General features: G+C 35.5%; 1 protein-coding gene across 1 annotated transcript in view; it reads left to right on the top strand.

The window, feature by feature from the left end:
* Positions 1–11429, top strand: part of LOC117327232 (CTP synthase 1-like) — a 30270-nt gene extending 18841 nt beyond the window's left edge. The window contains exons 10-16 of the mRNA XM_033884124.1: positions 1531–1619; positions 2702–2796; positions 3236–3342; positions 3852–3948; positions 5027–5082; positions 5707–5803; positions 6172–11429. Of these exons, the coding sequence (XP_033740015.1) occupies positions 1531–1619; positions 2702–2796; positions 3236–3342; positions 3852–3948; positions 5027–5082; positions 5707–5803; positions 6172–6458 (828 nt within the window). The 3' untranslated portion in view covers positions 6459–11429. The remainder of the gene's footprint in view (positions 1–1530; positions 1620–2701; positions 2797–3235; positions 3343–3851; positions 3949–5026; positions 5083–5706; positions 5804–6171) is intronic.
* The last annotated feature ends 1187 nt before the right edge of the window (positions 11430–12616 follow it).

The raw sequence follows: 12616 nt of genomic DNA, 5'->3' as shown, positions 1-12616 counted from the left end.
TCACAGACTCAACCTCAGGGTGAGTATATAGTCCTGAAACTCTCTCTGTCAGTCACAGACTTAACCTCAGGGTGAGTATAGAGTCCTGAAACTCTCTCTGTCAGTCACAGACTCAACCTCAGGGTGAGTATAGAGTCCTGAAACTCTCTCTGTCAGTCACAGACTCAACCTCAGGGTGAGTATAGAGTCCTTAAACTCTTTCTCTGTCCGTCACAGACTCAACCTCAGGGTGAGTATATAGTCCTGAAACTCTCTCTGTCAGTCACAGACTTAACCTCAGGGTGAGTATAGAGTCCTGAAACTCTCTCTGTCAGTCACAGACTCAACCTCAGGTTGATTATAGAGTCCTGAAACTCTCTCTGTCAGTCACAGACTCAACCTCAGGGTGAGTATAGAGTCCTGAAACTCTCTCTTTATCAGTCACAGACTCAACCTCAGGGTGAGTATAGAGTCCTGAAACTCTCTCTCCGTCAGTCACAGACTCAACCTCAGGGTGAGTATATAGTCCTGAAACTCTCTCTGTCAGTCACAGACTCAACCTCAGGGTGAGTATAGAGTCCTGAAACTCTCTCTGTCAGTCACAGACTCAACCTCAGGGTGAGTATAGAGTCCTGAAACTCTCTCTGTCAGTCACAGACTCAACCTCAGGGTGAGTATAGAGTCCTGAAACTCTCTCTGTCAGTCACAGACTCAACCTCAGGCTGAGTATAGAGTCCTGAAACTCTCTCTCTGTCAGTCACAGACTCAACCTTAGGGTGAGTACAGAGTCCTGAAACTCTCTCTCTATCAGTCACAGACTCAACCTCAGGGTGAGTACAGAGTCCTGAAACTCTCTCTCTGTCAGCCACAGACTCAACCTCAGGGTGAGTATAGAGTCCTGAAACTCTCTCTCTGTCAGTCACAGACTCAACCTCAGGGTGAGTATACAGTCCTGAAACTCTCTCTGTCAGTCAAAGACTCAACCTCAGGGTGAGTATAGAGTCCTGAAACTCTCTCTGTCAGTCACAGACTCAACCTCAGGGGGAGTGAAAAGTCCTGAAACTCTCTCTGTCAGTCACAGACTCAACCTCAGTATGAGGGGCCACAATGCTCATTCAGCAAGAGCACCAGCCATATAACCTCAGTTAAAGGTCAGGGTCTCAAGGTCAGGGTCTCGAGTTGTTTTGTGTTTCTCAGGAAGCTGGTTAACAGGCCAGTCTGTATTGTCCTGGTTTTGTCCTTTTGCAAGACATTTTGCCCTAATTGCTCTGGATGGGATATGACGGGTGACCTTTATGTTGTTTAGTGAGGTAGTCACCTACTACTACAAGGAGGCCGACCTCAAAATGACCCTGGCTGTTCACAGGGCGATACACCCAGCAAACAAACAAATAAGAGTGATGAGCCCTGAAACACTTGGCAAAGTTGAATATAGATTCAGGAAACACTGCAATCTGCCAGTCCATAAACCTGGATCATTCTTTTATATTTTCGTTGCATAAGTCATAACTTTATTATTTATTTCCTTAATAAAGATGTTATGTTTTGCAGTACATAGAGGCGACACACCTGGAGGTAGATATGCTGAAGGAGAATCCATCTAAGTATCACGAGGCCTGGCATCAGTTAGTTAGCTCCAAGTAAGTACACATGGCCTGGCATCAGTTAGTTAGCTCCAAGTAAGTACACGAGGCCTGGCATCAGTTAGTAAGCTCCAAGTAAGTACCACGAGGCCTGGCATCAGTTAGTTAGCTCCAAGTAAGTACACGAGGCCTGGCACCAGTTAGTTAGTTCCAAGTAAGTACACAAGGCCTGGCATCAGTTAGTAAGCTCCAAGTAAGTACCACGAGGCCTGGCATCAGTTAGTTAGCTCCAAGTAAGTACCACAAGGCCTGGCATCAGTTAGTTAGCTCCAAGTAAGTACACGAGGCCTGGCATCAGTTATTTAGCTCCAAGTAAGTACACGAGGCCTGGCATCAGTTATTTAGCTCCAAGTAAGTACACATGGCCTGGCATTAGTTAGTTAGCTCCCAAGTAAGTACACAAGGCCTGGCATCAGTTAGTTAGCTCCAAGTAAGTACACGAGGCCTGGCATCAGTTAGTTAGCTCCTTGTAAGTACCACAAGGCCTGGCATCAGTTAGTTAGCTCCAAGTAAGTACCACGAGGCCTGGCATCAGTTAGCTAGATCCGAGTAAGTACACAGTTAAACACTACAAGAACATACATGTTATTTACATGTGTCAATGAATTTGATTCTTGGGTATATATCTCCTGTGCTTTTTCACATGGGATCATTTACATATGTATGCCATTATACATCATAGGAAAGACGTTTTTTGGTCCTAGAAATAGGTCAATTTGACCTGTGTATTGACCTCAGACATTCATATCAAAACATATGATAACAATTCATTTCCAGGTCATTGTGACCTGCATTTTCTTTTGACTTGGTAAAAGAGTATAAACTTTATCTATGATGTTCAAAATTGTGTGGGTAGAATTTGAAAAGATGGTGTTTTTGTGAATGAGAAGGTAACTGTGACCTATATTTTAACCTTGATATTAACAGACGCATCTCCAATATTATTTTGGGTGGAATACAAGAATAGGGGTTCTATTATGGTATTTTGACTGTACACTACAGATGTTAATTTAATTGATAAACAATGTGCATTGTATCTTATTATCAATTGTCTGATTATATCACAATCTTTGTTTTAGTGGAATCCTAGTCCCAGGTGGATTTGGTGTACGAGGAACAGAGGGAAAGATATTAGCCACGAATTGGGCAAGAACGAAAAATGTTCCTTTCCTTGGTAAATGGAATTTCTAACTTGTATATAGTCACAAATATATTGTGGATAACTGTATTTTTCAAAATAGCAATGTAATTATCAAGAAATAAGATATTTCCCAAATTGAAATTACATTTAATAAAAACTGGCATGGTTTCTGAATGGTAACCAAATCATCAGAACTGTGATATTTCTTGGTAAAAAAAAAGTGAGGACATTCTAACATTACAAGTAATACTTTATCATTTTCACACAAAGTCGGAGAATATGATATTTTAGTAAATTTTAATAATTAAAGTCTGTTGTACACTTTGTGGCCATAAGTGCCATTTCTGCGTATATACATATTAACCACTTTCAACCAAAACCATCTTTTTTTTATTCCAAGTATATTGTAAACTTGAGTAAATTGTTAACTGTCCAGATATTGTGAGCTTGACTTTTTCCTTGTTTTATTCAGGAGTGTGTCTAGGCCTTCAGTGTGCGACCATTGAGTTTGCCCGCAATGAACTAGGATGGAGTGATGCCCACTCGACCGAGCTGGACCCACAAACAAAACACCCTGTGGTAAACATCATCCCTTCATCTATTTCTCTTTCACACCCTGTAGTTGTAACTGCTCTTTCTGACATGTGTAAATTTGACACCTATCTTCATATGACTGGCTGTATCGTGGATGTTAAACCCACGAAGAAAACATAAATTCTGACAGATTTTTCAGAAAACTCACAAGTACATTGATCAAATTTGTATGCAGGTGTAATTAATCAAAGGTAAAGATCACTTACAAAATGTAGAATTTTATTTACTTGTGAGCAGGGTTTCATGACCTGTCTTAGGGCTATGTTTGTCTTTGATCATTGGTCAAAGGTCAAGGTCATTGAAAAACAGATTTTGCATGAAATGGATTGTGGTCCCTACTCTTTTCGGTGACAGGTTTTCATAAATCTTTACATGGGTATATTCGTTTATGTGGACAAACCAGGACTCCTGGAGTACTGATGTATTTCCTTCCATGCGGAAGTTTTTCACAATTATTGTAAAATAAATACAGTTTACATTGAATCTGTTTTCAGGTGATAGACATGCCTGAGCATAACCCAGGACAGATGGGAGCCACGATGAGATTAGGCAAACGTACGACGCTCTTTAATACGGAAAACTCTGTTATCAGTAAGTCATCGTAGAATGAGATTAGGCAAACGTACAACGCTCTTTAATACGGAAAACTCTGTCATCAGTAAGTCATCGTAGAATGAGATTAGGCAAACGTACAACACTCTTTAATACAGAAAACTCTGTTATCAGTAAGTGATTGTAGAACGTACTTTGCTCTTTAATACCGAAAACTGTGTTATCAGTAACTCCTCATAAATTGAGCTCTTGTATTTCTGAAGAGCAAAAAAAATTGCCGATTTTATCTGAAAATATGCCTCTTCGCACTAATAAGTCCCAATCTTTTTTTTCCTTTTTTTTTGGAAATTTAAAAATGCATGTAGTCCCTAAACGTCCATAGCTGTTGACAGTATGTTAAAACTTCATAAAACCAATTGTGTGAACAAATTCACTTTTCACATATCTTTTTTAAAAATTTCATATGACACCCCTCTAAACTAGTCAAAAATGTTTATTGTTATCATAAAAGTACAAAATTTGGGAAAACATCTACATCTGTATAGAAAAATGTATATAAAGCAACTCTTTAATGCTTTTAGAATTGCTTTATAAAAATCTAACTTTTGTGTACAGTATTTATTTTCAATTTTTCATTGTGTGGCTTGTTTCATATAAATTTATGGCAACTAAAAGAGGATTTTATTTATTGAACATGATAAAACCAACACCCTCCGAAAGGAAAAAAAAATTCATGTCAATATAAATATCTCAATTTTGGAAATTTTCGGCTACTCAGCCATCCTCAGACAGAAAACCATGTGACGAGACAGCTGAGTAAATGACTGAGATTTGAATGGTTTGCTGTCTGAGGATGGCTGATTTTGCCGAAAATTTGCAAAATTGAGATATTTTTTGACAATATGTACATTTGTAATTAAAAGATTTTGAATTTGAAGCTAGCTGTGATGACAGAGGAACATAGAATGGGGATGTTAACAGTGAAGTAAGGGTATTTTTGACTTGATTTAATTGTAAGAAGGGTGGAGTGAGGATCCATATCATTATGAATGTTTTACTTGAAGTATCTCTTGTTAAAAATGCACCATTTTATGTGGTTTTGTTTTCCTTTCTCCAGAGAAACTGTACGGAAATGTTCCATTTGTGGAGGAAAGGCATCGTCATCGATACGAGGTAACACAAGCTGATCAGTATACCCTTTTGTGTTTTAAATTATGAAGATGTTTTTGTTTCCACAAAAAATCTGGGAAAGGATTCATATAGTTCTCACATTATCTGTCTGACTTGTGACTATTCATTTGAAATGCTGAACCAGATCCTTCATGCAGACTTGCTGAAGATAGATAAATCACTAGTATGTAGAATGGCAAAGTGGTGTGTAGTGTGAAACTCTTGGATCCTTATCCCAAGTTCAAGGTTAGGTTGAGGTGAAAGATCAAATTTAAGGTCAAAGTCTTATTGAGATGAAAGGTCAAAATCAAGGTAATAAAGTCTTGCTCTCTGACAGTAAATCAATGAATTTTTTTTATCTATGTAGGCCAAGAAGATTGTGTGTTTTTGAGGTCAAATGTAAATTGACCCAAACTTCTTTTCTTGTATTGCATAAATCAAAAGAGTTTGTTCACAACTTCACAGTATGCAATGGAAGTTAGCAAAGCACTGCGTTGTATGCCTATATGTATATATACATTTGATTTGATCAATTTTTACTTGGCCTATTGACTGGTCTCTTTTTGAAAAGTTGAGTAAATGTTTTAAACTACTAGCTTCATTGATATATCTGATTTCTTTGGACAGGTCAATCCAAAATATGTCAAGGATTTTGAGGATCGGGGAATGAAGTTTGTGGGAAGAAGCGAAGATGGACAGAGGATGGAGATATTGGAACTCCAAAGTAAGTGGTCACTACATTGTACGCACTCCTTTAATGCTGTAGCCATTTCATTCAAAAATTATCTTAATGTGGAAAAATTATTCATATAAAATGTTGTTTTGTATGAAGAATTCTTTACTGATATCAATTTTCTTGTGCTAAAGCTGCCACTTTATTATGTGACCTCAACCCCAACTGCTTTAAAATTTCATATCATCCCTCAGCTCAAAATTGCTTGGCTAAAAATGACCATAGTTGTCAGCGAGCTGTTAAACACAAGCAATCATCAAAATAACTGTCTTGTGAGTGTATATTACCAAGGGTATTTCATCATAGCTCGATATATAACAAAAGTTTATATGCTAAATTTACTGTTTGACGTTTTACAGATCACCAATATTTTGTTGCTGTACAATACCATCCTGAATATATATCCAGACCCATGAAGCCATCACCTCCATATCTAGGTCTTCTGTTAGCGTCCTGTGGAAAACTGCCAAATTTCGCCGCCCGAGGCTACAGACTTTCACCCCATCTGTCGTACAGCGAGGGAAACATTTCCGAGGATGAGGAACTTGCTGCCATTGTGCAGGAGATTCAAATGAGCTCATCCTCCCCAAGTAGCAAATCTTCTGAGGAAAGTTCACCCAAAGTACAGGCTGAAGGTTCAAATTAACTTGTTGATGCTGTTTGTTTGGAGGATGTGATCTTTAGTCATTTAGGATTGACCTACTATTGTACAAAGAATTTCCAGCAGTCATATTTTTATTATCTTCAAATTATTATCTTACTAAGAAGAATTTGATTTTATTCACAAGGAATCCTTGTGGATAAACTTTCATGAAGTTTCATACCAACCGAAAATTAACATCTGTAAAACGATGGACGCAAACTGAAACTTTATTTTATAAATGATTATCCAAACACTGCAGTTGTTCAGTCTTGGAGGGAAACATCTAGTTTTTCCTCAAAATTTCTGATGCATTTATGTAGATTACAATAGTTAACACTTTGAGTAAATCTGTTTAAAAAAATGGGGGGAAATGTTTGAAGGTCACTGTCAAATTTTTGACATTTTTGACATTTTTGACATTTTTGATGTATATATTTCTTGTGCGGTGCAGGGATCTGATCACATCCCACATTGACGCTGTCCCGTTTGCTTTTGTAACAAATTTTGTTTGTGTGTAAGAGAGGTCTGAAAATATATAATGTGATATGTCTGTCTGTTATGTTAAGTTTAGATATATTCTGCGTGAAGAAATTTACATTGATCATCTTTTAACAAAGACATCTCAATATATACCAAAACTGATTCTGTGAAAAATATCCTTTAGATAAAAGGTGGCATGATTTAAAAATTAAGACTATGTAAATCAGGGAAATAGAATTTCTCAACAAAAATGAAAAAGATGAATTCAGTTAGATCTTGCTTTTAAAGATTCATGGAATCTTTGTGAATATCAGTTCATGAATATTCGTACCAATCAAAAATTAGACTTAATAGCTAGTATGTAAACAGTGTGATGTTTATTATAGGGACTTGAGAATCTTGTGAGAAGTATAGTAGAAAACAGTGTGATCCTCTGTTATAAGTACGTTATTGTTCCGCACATGTTGGTTTTAAGATGCATACTTTGTTCATTTTCATACGGGTTTTTAGACATTTTGATTGTCTCAAACACTTATACCGAAAGTAGTGATGCTTTGTCATCATACTTTTTTTTTTTTTTTTAAACTTGTTGTTTTCAGCCAAAAATATATACAAGAATATTCTATTTTTTGTTTTTCAATAACTGTAATTTGAAATTTTTCTGGTGCTCACAAAAAATTAAACAAAATTTCAATGCTTTATATCATACAAACCTTAGACATCCACAGAAGACTGGTTGAGATTAGATATATTTGAGGGTAACCTATGTCGTTTTTTATTAATGAGATTCAACAGAATTTACATTAAATAGTCGTAGTATAGAAAATGTATACATATATCTTGTTTTTGTTTCATTTCTTCCACAGAAATCTCGGATTAAAGATTTTTATCCCACCATCTTAAGATGGTGGACTATTCAGATCGCCCAACGTTCATAGTCTCTGGTCTGTCAGTCGTCCATCCGTCCATAAACAATCCTTTATCACTATTTCTTGAAAAGTACTGGAGGGATATTTCACAAACTTCATGTGTAGGCTCCCCTTGGTCCCTTGTGCCAATTAAATTAAGATTTTTGGTCAGAAAACAAAATGGCTGACAGGTAGCCATCTTGATATTGCTGTTTCTTGAAAAGTACCGGAGGGATATTTCTCAAACTTCATGTATAGGTTGTCCTTGGTTTCTTGTTGTGCTAATTTAATTTAGATTTTTCATCAGGAAAAGACAATGGCTGACAGTCGCCATCTCGGATTTTGAGAATTGATGTTTATCTCATATTTATTTCATGTGTAGGTTCCACTTGTTCTTGTTATCAGACAAGTGAAAGGAAAAGAAGAAAGAAGGGAAAAGTAGAGAGAAATCAGTCTAACAGAACCAATAAAGATCATTCAATGGTGGGCGCCAAGATCGCTCCGAGATCTCTTGTTTTTAAAACTTTTTTGTTCATTTATGGAGTGCCAGCTAGTAATAGGAGTTAGTTCATTGCTTGTACCTGGTATTTTTTGTATGATATATCTTCATACCTTTTGTTTGTTAGTGGGAGGGCAAGGGTTAATCTCAGTAGGCATTACTACCTATCATAGTATTAAAGCAATTTCACCTTTCACTAAGCATTTACTGGTCTGTACAAACATTTTCAATTTCATTGCCATTTTAGAATTTACTTTTTGAATTACCTTTGAATATGAAATCAAGTTTTACATTTTTGTAAGATTATACCTTCTCCCGACCAAGCATCTCATTATTCTGACCAGCATGATTCAGGCACACCTTTTATACCAGTTTGTGTGTTATCAGATTTGTAAAATAATTTTCACTCCTCTTATATACTATTTTGTGGCAATTCAATTTTCTACACAAGTTTTATGCTTGTTTATTGTGTTTTAAATTGAGAGGATAAGTGGCTAGGCACACTGCATTTGCTCAAATTGTTTTGATTTCAGTGGACAAGTTGTATAACAATGACTGTTTGGACCATGATTCCCCAATTATATATTATTCCTCTTCATTTTATAGTGTTAAATATGATCCATGATGTCTTGCACATTGATTACTGTGTTTGTTTGCTGCATTCATTGCCCTGTGAACTGCCAGAATTATTTTGAGATTAGGTGTTGTAGTAGCTTGTGGCTACCTCACTGAACAACATACAGAAGACATGTCAGAGTCATTACCTCCAATTTAGATATCTTGTCAGGTATGAATACTGTCTCACAATGACCTTGCATTTGCTCCAATTTGCTTTCATACAATTCAATATTAATTAAGTGCCTGACTACAATTATTGTGATGACATGCAATCACAAGGTACAGGGACTTAAAGTTCCACAATGTTCTTGCTGTGTTGCATTTGGATCTGATGAGATTTGCTGTGTTTTATATACCCAATTATAATTTTCCAGATATTGTCAATGATTTCACGGGCATTAAAATTCTATATACAGATTGACTTTAGTGAAAAGGAAACCAAATGAATTAAATAACAGTCTGTTAATGTTTGGAAAAAGACCAACCGCTTGTTCTTTCAAGTGGTTGTTTCATGTTGTATATCAGGTGAAAATAAATATTTATATTAGAATAAGCTCCCTCTAGTTTAAAAGTTTTATTTTTGGAGGGCTCATTTGAGAATCGTTTAAGCTTTTTTATATTAAACTTGATGACTCTATGACATTGAAGGAGGGGACTTATTTATGACCAGATGGCTTATTAGCAGATGAATATGGTACAGTGTTTGAAAGTTTAATTATATAGAGTTTCCAGTGATTATCATTATTTTATTCCAATTATATGCTATTCTGCATTGCACCATAAAACTGCAAATAATGATTGTGTGAATTTTTCGTTTTACTTATTTTGACGAGTTCATTATATTATACATCAAGCCTGTAGTTTATGTGATTTTTGTATTTGCTTGAAATATCCTGACAAAGAGGAGCATTAGAAATGTAAATTAAGTATATTGTGTGCCATAATTTCTGTATATTTTAGTCATAATAACTAGTGCTAGAGCTGCATAATGTGAGTACTTTTCTCCTTTGTGGGATATTTCTCCCCTAGCTTGGACAATAACCTATTGAGAAATATGATATCAGACTTGTATTGCGATACTATGTGTTGTGGATAGCTATATCCCAATCTGAGAGAAAAATGAAAAATATGACATAAAATTCTTTAATAGCTTTAGGCGAATTGGTGCAATCTGGTATCCAACTTATGTTAGATTAGGATTTAGATGAGGAGTATGTATTCCAACCCTGGAGAGAGCAAAACCAGATGATGGTTACTAATTAATATAAAAAATCTAACAGTACTCAAAATCTGTTGTGATTGATACTCTACACCTGATTTTCCCTACAGCCCAATCACCCTGCATACTCCAAGGTATCCAGCAGAGGTGTAAAGAAACCTAATACCCAACCAATCTAGCATGAACGGTGTTGGCTCTATCACCTAGATCGTTCTAAGGTTAGGATTTATATATAACTTTGAAGATTCTACTGTGTACAAACATACCTCAATTTTACACTTATTTGTATATATAAATGTATAATTAAAGATTTTTCAACAAGGCTTTTTACCCAATTCCTGATTTACTTAAAAATGGGAAAGATCTTGTCTATATTATTTTTAGATGTACATCAATCTACGTGATTAACCCATTTTTAGGATTTGGAGACTATGTAATAGATATCAAGCATGAAATCAGGTACATCGATATAACGCTGGGTAATTCGTCTTGTCCATATCATAACAGTGATAAAAAATACCCTAAAATCAATTAAAAATTTTCGATTTTTTTGGAATTTTTATATGCATATAAGCGGGAATTGGTTTTTTAGTCGATGCAAATACACGGGATTAAAATACAAAGATAAAGAAGAAAAAAATCGGGACCTGAGAATTTTATGCAAATAAGCGGGATATTCAAATAACCGATATGCAAATAAGTGGGCTCCTCTGTATATCAATATTAAAAAGGTTTTGTAATTGTTTAGTGGTATAAACATTGAAAACCGAGGAAACAGCCAATTGGGTTTAGATTTATTTAAGGAAATATGATCTGAAGTTACATTTTAAAATGTTGAACATAAATCACTATAAATATCTGGCTATGCGTTCATGCCTGGGAATAAACCCACCCCCTACTGCAGTTATATAGAAATGCCAACTAATGCTATTTCATTGTTGTGAAGTATATACTTACCGTGAGTTGATGTTTATGTGTTGAACCCTAGGGCTTAATACAGGATAAAACGTTATGTATTTAGGTGATAAGGTTTACACAGATAAATGTAAATATTCACAGAGGAATAACTTTCTGCATGTCATGCAAATTGTAAGTTCTACCATTTAATGTTGGTTATGTATTTACTACACAGGTACCAGTTAGCCTTCTGATATTGGCAATGAAGACTGGTGTGAATGTTGTTTGTTTATTCATAATTTGATATCTTGTAATAAGGATTATATAAGTCATATCAATAAATATCAAATGATTGTGTATGTTTGTATTTTCTTGTAAGGGGCGTGCATTCTGAGAGTGCATAAGACATCAAATTTTGACATTTTTGTTGACACATAAAATACCCAAGCGCTAAAGCTTAAGGCTGAGGTTGAATTTGAGTAATTACCAGATTATTGGCCGACCCATTCCACACAATAACATCAGTGAATATACTTGTAACTATATTCTGATGGACAGGTGTCAACATTTATACTATGGAAAGACTTGGTAGGCTGAACCTCATTGACATCTATAGCTCACAAGTACATGTATATATATAAATTAATGTTATAAGACTCGTTGAATGATGGATTATATTCACTATGGTGATGAGGCGAGTACTTTTAGACAAAATATGAAAATCATTAAGAATTGTTTTTGGTCTAACAAAGTGTTTTACTCCCAAGTATAGATTTATATTGATTAAGGAGGCAGGAGCCCCACTCGATTTACACTCTTCTCAGAAGAGAAGCCTTCTAAGAAGATCGCATTCCGTTATATGTAAATCGAGTAAACCGGGAGAATAAAACCCAAAACAAATAAGTTTTTAAGTTTTCTCAAACACTATGACACAAACATGTGCCATGTATGTGTCATAAATCCTTCTCTAGTGAAACTCATCACTCGCAGACTTAAAACATGGTCACCGCCATCTTGGAAGATAAATCTTCCAGCTTCGAGACGGAAGAGGTAGACGATCTTCCAGAAGCAGAAGAGCTACAAATCGATTGACTGTAAGATATATTCTAGAAGGAGAAGGAGTGCAAATCGAGTTAGGCTAGGGAATATCATCACTCTGTTTTGTGTTTCCAATGAGGGAGAGTTCCAATTTGTACAGAATGTTTCTGCTTTTTGTTTGAAGCTATCTTTTGACCATGGATATAATAAACAGAAAGAAAAATTTGATAATAAATTTGATAATAAACATTTTATTTTAGACAACAAAAAATTTACAACATAAACTGTATCATACAAGGTAATTCCCAATTCATTGGCAAACTTATTTTCAATAAAATAAATATTGCAATACTCCCAAAATACATATATTGAGATGAAGCAATGACATTTTCCTTTGAACTTTTTTCCAACTATAACAAAACTACACATATGAATTAATCAAACAATGAATTAATTGCCTACATGGAATTCCAAGAAAAACTTAATTTTACATTGCTGACAG

This window comes from Pecten maximus, chromosome 5, assembly GCF_902652985.1.
Source record: "Pecten maximus chromosome 5, xPecMax1.1, whole genome shotgun sequence".
Taxonomy (NCBI): domain Eukaryota; kingdom Metazoa; phylum Mollusca; class Bivalvia; order Pectinida; family Pectinidae; genus Pecten; species Pecten maximus.
The sequence above is the reverse complement of the archived record's forward strand: the minus strand, read 5'-3'. Positions and strand labels throughout refer to the sequence as shown.